Genomic DNA, 13900 nt, shown 5'->3' with positions numbered 1-13900 from the left:
GCACCTCCCTCACTCTTGCCCCCGAGCCCTGCAGGGACGACATGACTCGGGCCAAACTGCTTTCCACTCCGATCAAACCACTGTCACTCTGACAGGACGTTCAGCTCGTATTCAGTGTTGACACTCTGCAGGGGGCGAGCGGTGCCTCACTGTGCTCGTGCTTCTGCTGAGGAGGAGCGTCCAGAGTTTTTTGCAATTCCTCACACGACCTCAGGATTAGGGATAGGAGGAGAGAGGCTGTGCCCCCGGTCGGCCCCTCAAGGGCAACGTCGTCCGACAGAGCTGCATCAGAATTACTGACAACACACAAGACTCCGCCGTGAGCAGAAGCCACCGCTCAAGAGCCAATCGATACCTGCTGCTCGGTGGAAATGCCTCTCATCATAGGACACATCGATCAAATGGCCCAGGTGTGCCTGTCAAGGGAGTGCATATCTTAATAAATATCAACTAAGCCCTCGGTGGCGAATTAAATATTCCTCATCCTGCCAGCACGTCAGGGAAACATGATTTTGTGGAGGAAATCATTTCCGGCTCGAGTGACGCTAAATTCCAATAAAAGTTTATCTTGTAATTATTGTTTATGACGTTGCGCTGGTGACAAGGGGCCACACTACAGGTTATCACTGGGCCTGGTGATGCTGACAAGTTAAATAACATCGTCCTCTGAATTAGAATGATGCTGTTCAACCACAGGGCCGCGCGAGGAACAGCATGCGGCGCACGTGGCATGTAATTATTACACAATGACCTGCACAATGGCAGCTTCTTTATTAAGTGGAGCGAGATGAGCCATCACTCAGCTTCCTGTTGTTGGCTGGAGAGGACACTGGTGACAAAGCTCCGCAAATGAGCTGTTCCTCCATGACTGGAGAAGGTAAATCTCTTAGGATGTGCGATGATACTCCGCAGGGGGTCATCGACACCAGGTCACTCGTGTGAGGTATTCGGCGGATGCTGCGATGCAGCAGGATTTGAGCTGCGCGCTGTTTAAAGAGCCTTCACGGGTCTGATTCCAACAGTGAACGAAGGCTTGCTCGGGCTGACACTTTCTCATCTTCCCTGAAGGGTAAAGGAATGACCAGAATTAATATGAGGTTATTATTTCATGACATTATCATCAGTGGATTTACATTTTAATTACACTTCGCCTTTTTTTGGTGGATTTGCAGAGTTGCTTTGCACAGGCGTAATCTCCACTGTCAACAGTCAACCCGTGAATCCAAAATCTTTGTAAGGTGCATTACTGTAATGATAACAACACTGCAATATGCATTAAAAAATAACACCAATATTGATTTAGAAAACATACAAAACAATCCCATGAGATGCTGTTTGCTGGATTGATATAAATAATATATATAGGCAGGAAACTTTCACATTTGTACTTTGTAAACAACACACCAGCTAAACATGAGCATTGGCAACTGTGGACATATGAGCTCATTGATAACAGCATTCAGCTTATGTATGAATATAGTGTGGCTGTGGACTATGTTTTATTAATATGTTTACCCACAATGCTCCGGACAACAGTACTAAATACAGCATGATTATTAGTTAAATAAACTGAAATGAATTAAAGTAATGAAGCTGTGGGAAAAACAGACAAAGAATTTCCAATCCCTCGTCTTCAAATATTATTGAATCGATATTAACAACAACTGTCCTCAGTCTGATTCTGTCCTCTGACAACGCAGCCAACAAATGTCAGGACATTCGCGATAAGATTGCTTGACAATGTCAAAGTTCTTGAAAGAGCTGTCAATTCAATGCTCCCATCCTGTATAGGCCCACTGATCTGTGGTGTGCCTAAACCATGCCTCACATTCATCATCATCAACACAGCTTTGGTTTATTTATTTTTTATGAATAAACTTCAAAAGGTGTTATTGGTTTCACGGTTGGTAATTTCTGTGGTTTTGGCAATTACAGACAACACAAAAGAAGGAGCGGCTCCTTGTGCAGACGAAGGCTTCTCTCCGTCTGTTATCCCACACACCTGGAGGTTCTTCTTCCAACTGTGGTTGTGAAATCTCGATAATTCTGTTCAATGCCAATTTTACCGCGGGGACTTTTACTTTTGCATCTTGCAAATAAACAGGTGCTAATTGCTACCTGTGTGCAAGAGAGGCAGATTCAGAAGACAATTAAAAGTGTATTCTATGCAGAGACAGTCGGGGCCAGATCACGGAGCTGTTATTTTGCTTGATGCTTCTGTCGCAGTTCTGTTCACAAAGAAATCATTGTTCCCACCGTGTGATCCAACGCTTCCCCAAATACACCAATAAAGGATTAAACGTGCTTGGTGTTTGATCTGCGTGACAAAATTTCAAAGTACCTAGTACTTCTTAGTGTCATTATTTGGTATCATGGGCAAAAGTCCATTTCAGCATTAATGTTCTAAACAAATTAAAACGCTATATTACAGTTTACTGCACTTACCATCTACAGCAGAATACAGTTCAACTGTGAAAACATACAAGGAGCCTGTGAAGATGTAGAGATGTCTTTTATTTTAAGTCAAATTCAAGAGATTTTCAAAGATACTTTTGTAACAAAGACGGAGTTAGGCATGAAAACAAGGAATTCATTCTTAGAAAACAAACCCTGACGCAGTACTCCTCCAGTTGTTGCCAATGGTTTTGCATCTCTATTACCCCCACCCACCCCCCATGCACTTGCTCTTCCCTATTGCAGATTCCTCCGCCCACATGTCGCTCCTCTAGTTGTGGCCCTGGAGAGCCTCTGCCATGAACAGCTTCCCGAGGTTCTGCGATGTGAATTCCTTCACGTTCTGGCAGTAGTTGTTAACTTGCCCTGTTGGAGAGTGGCCACATGAAACCACGCACCCCCACACAAACACACAACAACACGCCCACAGAAACATACAGACGTGCAGACATATGCAGACAAACAGGGGGGGGGGGGGGGGGGGGGACAACAGCACAGCAAAACATCGAATTAGTGGGGAATTGAGTAAACGGAAAGATCAGAATGTCGTCAGAAGGCGGAGGAGAGCTGAACAGCGTGAAACAGCAGGGAAAGGAGGCGGTCGAGTTGGAGATTGAGTCAATAAACTTTAGATTAATGTAATTTCAAGATAATGGCATAGATAATTACAAAACAGAACCTGAGCTCCTGTGAGGGGAGCAGAGGCGGCTGATGGAGTTTGGAGGGGGGTCTCAGTGGTGGGGATGACACGTGTAGGTTGTGTGTGTTTGGCATACCGGCAATAAGCAGCGTGTCCATGCGTGGTGGAGGCTGGGGAGGCTTGAACATTTTGCTGATGTCCTCCTCAGGCAGCGGGGGCTCCCCTCTGCTCTGTCGCTGGGTGTTCTCTTGCTGCCGCCTCTGGACGTACTGGAGGGAGGCACACAGAGAGAAGGAGGGGTGGTATTAGTGGAGGGGGGCCACAGGAGGCGTGAGCCGAGAGAAAAGCAACTATAAATAGCACAGAGAGAAGAAATAAGGAATGAGGATAGATGGTAAAAGAGAAAATGGACAGAAAAGGAGAGGAGGGAAAGGGGGATGGAAGCAAGAAAAGACAGGATGAGGATTCGAAGAGAGAAGAAAGGATGAAACAGTGACAACAGGAAGGTGAGGGGTCGTAGTGAAAGACAGAATAATGGAATGGTAAATGGATGAATTATAACTCTCTTCTAGTCTGAGCAACCACTCAAAGTGCTTTACACTACAAGACACATTCAGCCACTCACATTCACATTTTGTACTTCTCTATAATACATTCCCATTCACACATTTTCATTTTGAAACAGCTTTTTAAGACTAACACAATCCCCACACAGACGCATGTTTTTACTCTGTATCAGAAGTAAACTCCGTCCATACTATTGAAAACGTATATATCAAGTGAACCGATGGTCTAGGCTGCAAAAAAATATAAAGACAAACAGCAATGGTGAAAAACAAGATTCAGCGCTGGTGGAGGAATAGCGACCGATTAAAATCAGTCATGAAGTAGGGTTGCAGGTTTTTGCCTGTCCAGACTCCAATGCATCCCCAGAGTTTTCCAACTTAGAAGGGGCGAGCAGCGTTTCAAAACTTCGGTTTTAGGCGCTGGAAAACTAGGGGTATTGTGGATGGCAGGCGTAATCTGGCCATTCACTGACCATTAGGGTTAGCGAATGAACCGTTCCATCTCCTGAGCCACAGCCACCAATAGATGTACAGCCGTGAATAGTTGTACAAAGTAAGAAAGTCGGGAACATGGGGGAGAGAAATATAGTTAGAAAGATGGAGCGCGGTAGCAGACAGTACAAAGAGTGAGGAAAAAAAGAAGGATGTGGGAGAAAGACAGGCATTGAAACAGTTACAAGGATGAAGTGAGATGTAAAGAAACATAGTGATGAAAGAAGAGATGGGGAGAGAGAGAAAGAGAAGATGAGCTGTAAGTGCTGACAGGGATGGAGTGATTTGCGGAGGGCTGACAGTCAGTAAATCAGTGAGGTGCCAGGTCTCTGGAGAACCTAAAAGCCTTGTTAATTTGGCAAGATGGGGGAGAGAATGATACAGACCAGTGGAGGGGGAGGAGGAGGAAAAATGGCGTGGGAGCACCTTTAACACTTTTCAAGCAAACATCCCACACTGCATCTGTACGGGTGACCGAAGCTGACAAAAAAAAATGCTAAGATAAACAATAAATGAAAAATGGAAAAGTATTTGTTCAAATGAATCATTACTCCTCCATACAGGCTGTTGTTTTCATGCCAATGGCTCGCAGCATAACTTGCATAATCAAAATGCAGATGCACAGCTGTATGAAAATTATAGAGGAACAAAAGCAACAGTTTTTTCACTGTGCGCCTTTTATATATAAATATATACATACGTCCCCAAAACATATTCATCTACCTTTGGACGTAGATGTCAAAGATACAAAACCACAACCTTGAAATTGACGTAAACTAAGTACAAATTATGCAGGGCCTTTTCTTAACACGCTTCCTCAGGCTTTGTCGAGGTTAATGGAGACTGTGTGGGAACTGCGGTGTGTTCAAGTCCTGCCACAAAGTCCGAGTCTGATTACGGTCTCATAGCTTCAGCTTCGTGTTTGAGGTTGTTGTTGTTGTTGTTTTCACCCGGACTACTCTGTTGTGAGGAACTGAAACCCGAGCTTGGTTTGACTGGGTTCAAATTGTATTCAGTCTAATTGGGTTGAGTAGGGTTTTTCTTTTAGTTAAATATGTTAGGAAATCAGTACCCTACCATGTGTATAAAAAGAAAATGCCATTAAACAATTACATTCTGGAATTTGATTCACGGGTGATAAAATGAGTCTGAAAATGATTATCTCCTGTAGATCATCCAGTTGATACAGAATGTTTTTTTGTAGGTCAAGGAGGTAAAATGGAACTTAAAAACAAATCCAAGAAAAAGTTGTTCTTCCTGGATATTCCATAAACCTTGAGTGCATTCCTTCAAGTTTGCTGCTTATCTTGGTCCTGGGCACTTGAAGGCACATTATCAGCTCAATGCTTAAGGGTTCTGATAACTCCTGTTCCAGTGGGTGTTTATAGTCAAAGAGATGGTACTGGTCAGCCTGTGTGGGTTTCCAGTCCAAAAGGCACTGACATATTGTGTTCTGTGAAGGATCGTGCTTCCAATATGGATCATAAATCTTGTGTTTATCTATTTAGCACTTACCACAACAAAATAGACCATAATATGCTTTACTTTAATGTATTTATTTTCTGTTTAATATGCTGTAAAAAATAATATGGTTCAGAAATAATGACATATTGCTTAATCATCCAATTGCATCACTAACCATAAACCATGAAAAAGGAAAATTAATAAGTAAGGGGTTGTGAGACATAAATTTCCTAGTACAAAGACTCACTTTGCCACAGATTGTCCCCGGGAACTTGCTATTCTCAAAAAAATTCAGAGAGCTTTAAGTGAAAAATAGAGGACTTTCAGCACACTGCCGTTTTGTAACTTTCTATGATGATTAATAAGGTTCCACTGGTCTGGGAAGCAGCAGGGTCAATAGCACAAGATTACATGGAACAAGTACTGTAGATGTCTGAAAGGTGTAATGGGGCTCACTGTCTTTTTCTCTGTGTGCACTGTTGGTTCATTGTGGAGAATTGTGTGAAACATGAAAAAAGTAGGCACCATTACAGGGGCTGTCTGTGTGGTATTGTGTATTACAGGAGTGTGTGTGTGTGTGTGTGTGTGTGTGTGTGTGTGTGTGTGTGTGTGTGTGTGTGTGTGTGTGTGTGTGTGTGTGTGTGTGTGTGTGTGTCAGGGGTAAGGCTCGGGGCTGTGGTGATGATGAGAAGGTCGGTGGTGGAGGATGATGGATCATAAAGGCTTCGGTGTGGATGGCTGGCCTGGGGATTTGTGTTTCTTTGCAGCCCAAGTTGTGAATGCCTTGTGTACATACAGAGGACGACCTGTGGTCACAGATGTGTGTTTGTTGTGGGTATGCCTAATGTGTTGCGCGAACTTTGCCTCGGATTTATCCGCTGTTGGACGGTATGATGATGACTATGCCCAGATCGACATTAATACTTCAGATGTTTGCTAATTTCCACTAAGTAACCTTGTGCCTCTTTGTTTCCATTTTCCTGACCTGTGTGTGTGTGTGTGTGTGTGTGTGTGTGTGTGTGTGTGTGTGTGTGTGTGTGTTTTTTACAGTGTGCTACTGTTTTTTTTTCAAGTCTGCGGTTGTTTTGTGTATCACTGGTAGTGAAAATATATTTATAAATATAGTTTTTTACTAACTCACTAAAATAAAAAACAAATATGTCTGAGCAAGATGTATGGCCTGTGACCTAATCACCTACTGCAACAAATTTCCTTTACATAAGGCCAAAGTAATGACGAAGTTGCCCCTGAAGTGATGAAAATAAACAATTCCCTGACAGGAGAAGTGATGCAGCAGACGGAGAGGAGAGGTGTATTTGAAATTCAAGTGATGCTGATCTGCAACGGGCATGTGTCAGCAGCTGCAGTGAGATGAGGGATGATAACACCATGACAGATATCTGAAGGTTAACATTTGTCATTCTTATCTCATTTGTGACGGATCAAAACAACAGAAATTACCTTTAAACCAGTGCCTGTGTCTTTGCTTGAAGTGACTAGTACTCGTGTTGGAAATGATGAGTTTACTTAGTGAGTTAATGGAGCTACTGTAAAATGAACAGGCAAAGCACCACTGTAAAATACTGGCAGAAAACACACAGTAACACAATGTGTTTATTTTCCATGGTATATTAATTGAGAAAGCCACAAGTCATCCTGGTGCCCAGATTGTGGTTCTCAGAGCGATGTGACGGAACTCTACAACTGAATCCTACGAGACCCAAAAAGATTGAATGTAATTTAGACCGTTCCAAACTTGGATCGTATGACATTCAAATTACAATCACTATTATTATCACATAAAAGAAATTTGGTCATTATAATTTTGTGCTGTATTCACTGATGTTTTTCCTGTTTGCAGCTAATATTTGTTTAAGCAGCGTCTTAAAGTACTGTGTAGTATGTCTATTAATATACTTGAATATCAATGTGAGTATAATTGTTACAGATAAAGATATAGGTTGTTTATAAATGTTTATATATCTTTAAAGCTACAGTGTTTAATATTTAGAAGAACTTATTCACAGAAATTTAATATATTGTCCATAACTATCTGTTCATATATGTTTAATCACCTGCAACAAAGTACCAATGTTTTTCCTCAACTCTGAATGAGTTAAAAATAGTTAAATGAGATGGACCAGACCTACGTGTGAGTAGCCTTGTTTGCCTCGCGTGTTGAATACAATTGTTGCACAAAACATTTCAGAATACGTTGCATTCACGTTGAAACGCAAAAACAAATTACACATTGGGGCCTTGACCGTTGCTCTTTACTGTAGTTACAGCTGTGGATTCTCAGTGGGTGCATGTGAGCATATTGGACTACATAGGCACTACCTGGTGCTTCTGCTGTTTGCCTGCTGCAATTATAGCTGCCACTCGCTGTGTCCATAAATATACCTACTGTTTTTCTGCCTAGTTTGTGGCTTTAGGTTGTGTGCGCATGTGTTTGTGTAAGTGTAAGTTTGTGTGCGAGTTACCTGGTGCTTCTGCTGCTGTTGCTTACTCAGGTTGCGGCTGTAGGTGTTGTATTTGACGATGTCTTGGCTCATGTCATCCACTCTGTCCATCAGAAGCTGAAGGCTCTTCTCCAAGTGGTTGCTGGAAAACAAATGCTAGTATGTCATTCACACATGTTTTACCATATGTGCAGCAGCAATGACATGGAATCTGGAGTTGGATCACCTTTCCAAAAAAAAGTATTTCAGGCACTTCAGCATTAGTTTCACTTTCCAGACCCGTTGACTATGGCCATTTTCATATACAATCGATGGACTGCACCCTCAACGTCGGCCATCTTGTCAGGCCCTAATATTTGCGTTCACCTCCAACCTAGATGTGTAGCTCTCGTGTCCAGAAAGAAATCCGACATGAAAACCTCCATTCTGAGGTTTGGGACCATTTCCCTTGTCCCTGCATAAATTCAACTCGGCAAGGCCACAGTGCTTTACTTCCAAGTCTTACCATTTGGAACTTTCCTCTCTGGACTTACAGTATAATGTTTCTTTTAATGAATGTTTGGGTGCTACATAATGCAGCATGTGCTGTGGGGAAAATGGATTCTAACTGTTTATTTAAATGACAATTGTACCCACAAGGAATGCCAGCACTGTGTATGTTCGGGCTGTGTGTGCACTTGTGCACTGATGTAACTTTTTTGTGTGCGTTTCATTGTTTCTGTGATTATGTGGAGGCAGAGTGCAGAGGGGTTTGGCTGATTTTAGTTACTGTCCTCTCTGCTGTGAGATTTTTCAATTACCAATTTCATAAATCAATATTTCTCTTACTCGCCTTGCTCCTCGCACTCTCAATTTTCTGTTGCAAGCTTTAAAAAAAATCTTCTTGTCCAGAAATAATTTACCCATCCTCAATTTCTTCGACCTAAATCCTTACCATCCTTATAGCTGTTCCCCTCCTTCCCTAGAAACTATTGATTTGGAACACCTTTCTCACAGTGTATTGATACAGGGGATTACCAAGTTTTAGTACCACTGAGAAACAACCTCCAGTGAACCCTGAATTGAGCTGATCAGAACACGAATACCTTTTTGATTTATGCAGACTGCAGTTACCTTATTAACCACAGCAGTAACCACACGATTCTTCTTCAAATTATTCACATTGTCAGGGCTACTTTGTCGAAAGAAAAGTGTTTTAAAAAAAAACAAAAATACAAGTTACACATTGCTGAAAGAAATTGCACGCTGAATAATGTATTCTAAACCGCACAGAGGCTGGCCATAAACTCCAAAGAGTTAAATCATTCAGAGGGGTCATCTAGCCTTCCGACCAATCCTGACTTAGAAATCAAAGTCTATCGAGGGAGTTTCCTACCTCACCGATTCTGTTTTAAGGCCAGGTTCAATGGCAGCCCTCACTGTATATGTGCTCAGGCCCACTTGCTCATATTCACACCGGACCACCTCTAAAACCGTATTGATGTGCAAGCAAAAATAGGCTGACGTTCAGTAAATTGAAAGTTCAGAGGGGAGTTGTTTAACAAAGCTGCCAAGAAAGTGACTTCCATTCTTACGATGGGTGTTTTCTTTCTGTGACGGAGCCTTTTCACTGATGGACTGGGGCACAATACCAACCACTGACTTGCCTCCACAGAAATGTAATGCTTTAAAGAGGGCATGAAACTAAATCTAACATTGTCCCAGCATAGGAGCCCAGTGTTGCCGTGGAGAAATATGAAATAAAGTATGCATAAAACAGATTATAATTTTATATTGTACTTTCACACAGGTTCGGCGATCTTTCAGCCAACTCTGATGCCACTGAATTGCCTGCAGCCCCGGTCATAACAATTCCATTAAGGAAAAGAACCATTAAAGAAAGGAATATTATTGCCCGGTGATCAAAAGCTCCAATCTCACTGGATCAATTTTGTCTGTCAAGGGTCATTTCATTCACAGCATCATTTCTGTCACCACCTCCTTTGTGACCCTACTCTGTCATTTTATCTCACTTTTGCCACACGTCTCATTCCTTCTTTAGCTGCAGCCTAAATAGAATCTTCTTCTTGTCCTCATTCTGTGCGTTCTATCGGCTTTTTCTTTATTGAATACATCCCCACAAAGCAGAAACCTGAGTTCATATCCTTCCATTGTGCAACATGCAAGTACAGAAAGCCAATTACACTATTCGGACAGTAGGTAATGGACTGGCCAAGTAGCCCATGCACCCTGCACAACGAGGGTAGAGGATGAGTTACAATGAACAATGTGATCTACTCCACAGTGGGGGCATTTAAAATGGGTGAAGACCATGTACAATGGCTCACACTAAAAAAGCTTTGTGGTGTGACATGAATATATTCTACTTCACAACAAAGAACCATTTCAAGCATATTTGTTGGGAAAAGGCAGCATAAATGAATTCCCATTCATGCAATCCATCACCACGATCAACATCATCATCTGTGGTAAGAACAACCCTGTTCGCCAGACAGAAACTGCATTCACTCAGCCCTAGACATAGATGACATTGACAAATGGGGCTGCAGATTGGAAAATGAGACAAAAGGAAAAACATTAAATAAAACCCATTATCGTTTACTTTTTTGAAGGAGTGGAAATGAGGAGAAAAGGGTGGGGCTGTCAACAGAAGATGTAGAGAGACGGACGCTACAATCCAATACAAGGACAGAGCTGCGTTGCAATCTGACAACTTCAGGAAACAATTTCATCTCACCAGACGTCCCATCAGCAGTCATCCCGGGAAACCTACGGGGAGGGCAGGGCTGCCTCAGCCCCATTCCGGGTCGTATCAGAAGCTATGCTTCAAGCTCTGAGTGGTCGTCTCGAAAAAATGGAGCAATATGGAAGAAAAGTGAGGTGTTCTCCTTCAGTCCATTTGACAATTTGTGACAAATGACTATGTCGGTGAAAAGCGTGGCCAGCCTTTCGCATGTGCTCCACAGAGCCGTGCAAACGGAACAACTTATTTAATAAATGGCTTGCTTGTGTTACAGGACACAAGTGATAAGAATCAAAACAAACTCCGGATATGTTACACGCCAGTGTAGAACTAAGCACAGTGCATTTTGTGAGCCAACAGTGTGTAAATCAGCACTCCGAGTCTTTATTGTGCTAATTTCTCCCACCTGCCCCTGGGAAGCTTTTTGATTAGCAGCTTCACAGCTGTTGCTCCACTTGCAGCAGTTTATCTCCATAAATGATTGCTGATAAATTCCCCTGACACTGATGCCGATGCCTCTGAGATTTGAATGCAAGACTCAAAGAGGATGTGAGTTGATATGGTGGGGTGATATTTGCTCATATTGTGCTCATTAGTGATGGAAGACAAAGTTTGATGGCAAGTCCTGCTTTTGGAGATATTTCTGAATAAATACGCTTTGACATTTATATGTGGCATTTACTGTACCTTTTTTTTTAGACTGACTATCTGAATCAAACTTCCAGTACTGACCCAGAGGCACAACGGTAAGCTCCGGACACCAGATAAGTAGTCAAAAAGTGGAAAGGAACTCGAAACAGATCTGATATTGCGCAAAGGTATTATGATGCGTAAGACTAAAATTGTAATGGTAAAACATTTCCATGACAAAAGTCCTGATACTGTATCCCCACCCATCTGGTACAGTAGTCCAAGATAGAAAAAAATGTGGTTTATAGAATTAGGCTAGTGATATTTTTAATTATTTACTATCGAAAAATCGTATGATGACACAAATACCAAAAGAGAAGAAATGTGCCGTGTGGAGCGTCATGTAGCGTATAGATATATGTATCATGTGACTCCATTATCTTATGAAAACTATTAAAAACAGATAGAGAAGAGAAGAGAACAACAAACATGGACTGTGTGGTTTATGTTACTCAGCTCGTTGAATTTCCTCCTCTGACTCCTCCATCTTAAATGACATTGTTGGTCCGCCAAATCCGACCCTTCCTTAGTGTTGTCAGCAGTGTTCAGTTTGTGTTTATGATGCTTGGTACAAAGTAAACCACAATGGGCTGCGTTCATTGTGATGAAGGAATGTATAATTCAATGTTCCAACACAGTTCTTTCGTTTTTAATAGATTTTGGAGGACAGCGCCACAGTAGTGTGGGCTCCTACTTCAAAAGGAATTATTTTCAGTAAGATAAATTCACTTTTTGGATTTGGTCTTTTTAAGGGATTTGTGGGACGACAATAACAAGATAAAATGAAGCCAGCCTTCTTAAGAAGTATTTGAAAACAGCACTAAAACCGTATATGGTGGGTAAACGGAAGCCAGAACACATCAATTGTCCTCTTTCTTTTCTCCAATCTGGTACAGTTTCGAACAGTGCAGAACACACGGATAAATGCCCAGGAGTTCCCTAATGTCAAATCAATTTTAATTTAGAAGCAGCTTTAACTCATGTCTGTGAAAGCAGCCTGTAGGTATTACAAGATACCATGACACGCTTTGAAAGAAGGCTCCTTCTAAGACACTTTTAACAACGGACTGTTACAGAAGAAATGTATCAACTATTGGTAAAACAAGTGCATATGAATCACATTAATGGTACACTGCCTTGTGGTGAGCTGTGTGTGGTAGGATGTGATTTTCATTCAATTACCTCTATTTGATTTGACTTTTGAATGATTTTACACAGACACTGATGAGACACCCGTAGTCGACTAGCACATAAGCTTAGTATTAAGACTGAAACACTTGCTACAATTAGGATTTAACAGAGGTCTTTTTTGCAAGTGCAACACAATTTGCCTGATTTTTTACAGGAGCAAAATAAACAAAAATATTTTAACCTGTGAATTTAAGTCTCTAGGTGTATAAACAAGATCGAAAGAGAACCAAATCCCTCCTAAGCATCCACAGCAGTGAACTCTGTCGGCTCACCTATGTGTTCACTGCAATGTCAGTGTGAGATTAGAAAAATTTACAGCAGGATTGAAGGTCGGGGGCTTTTACAGAGGACAGATGTTGATAAACGCACACAATTCCCCATAAGACCATGCAGAAGCACCTTGTAAATGTTTGATCCCTTGAGGAAAACCTGTGTGGAATAGTTAATCCAGATATCAGATTTGTACCTATATTGTCTCCTAACGTTTTTACAACCGAGGTGTCTAGCCTTAGGCCCTGGTGGTAAATGGTAAAGTGCGTTCGTGTCTGACCTGCTTGAGAGGTTGAGCAGTTCGTGCTTGTCGGCGACCGTGGACTTGTCCTCCAGCTCCCACAACAGTACGTTGATGAGGTGGGAATTCTTGATGATGATGGGCACCTCCTCAAACATGTGCTCGAAACCGATGTTGGCCTTCTTTAAGCTGGGGAGCGAGGGATGGGACAGCAGAGGCAGAAGCAGGAGAAGAACATTTAAGGCACAGTGGAGATATAGACATATTATTGTAGACTGTGAATATCTGTGCCACTTCCAATAAGACTGGAAAAGGATTTCAATGACACACATTCTGAGATACTGGGCGAAACAAATCTCCTTAATATCCCGGTATGAATTACAATCATATTGTAGTGACAGAACTGTTCTTTTTACTGTGTGCACGGATATCTATTTGCCTAAAACCCAGCGGAACATAACCTATCATTTTTTGACACATCGAGATGTCCTTCTATGTTGAGTGTCTGATTGAGTATGAATCAGTGGCAGCCATTAGTATGTAACAAATAAAGAGAAAACCCAGGTTTCAGCTGATTCATGGCCATTTTTTTTAAGGGAGAGATCCTCTCAGGTCTACTTCTGACTTTTTTTCAAATGTTTGACTTGTAGGTGTAAGCATCTTATTGCAAACCCAGTTTTTAAGATG

At 41.9% G+C, this 13900-nt stretch overlaps 1 protein-coding gene across 1 annotated transcript in view; it reads right to left on the bottom strand.

Moving 5' to 3' along the window:
* Nucleotides 1–2495: 2495 nt before the first annotated feature.
* The window catches only part of LOC118310575 (eukaryotic translation initiation factor 3 subunit H), a 44710-nt gene continuing 33305 nt past the window's right edge, over nt 2496–13900 (bottom strand). Inside the window, exons 5-8 of the mRNA XM_035633620.2 lie at nt 13253–13402; nt 8100–8220; nt 3231–3363; nt 2496–2820 (exon numbers count right to left, since the gene is read on the bottom strand). Of these exons, the coding sequence (XP_035489513.1) occupies nt 2726–2820; nt 3231–3363; nt 8100–8220; nt 13253–13402 (499 nt within the window). The 3' untranslated portion in view covers nt 2496–2725. The remainder of the gene's footprint in view (nt 2821–3230; nt 3364–8099; nt 8221–13252; nt 13403–13900) is intronic.

This window comes from Scophthalmus maximus, chromosome 1 (assembly GCF_022379125.1).
Source record: "Scophthalmus maximus strain ysfricsl-2021 chromosome 1, ASM2237912v1, whole genome shotgun sequence".
Lineage (NCBI taxonomy): Eukaryota > Metazoa > Chordata > Actinopteri > Pleuronectiformes > Scophthalmidae > Scophthalmus > Scophthalmus maximus.
This window is presented reverse-complemented; position numbering and strand designations above follow the sequence as displayed.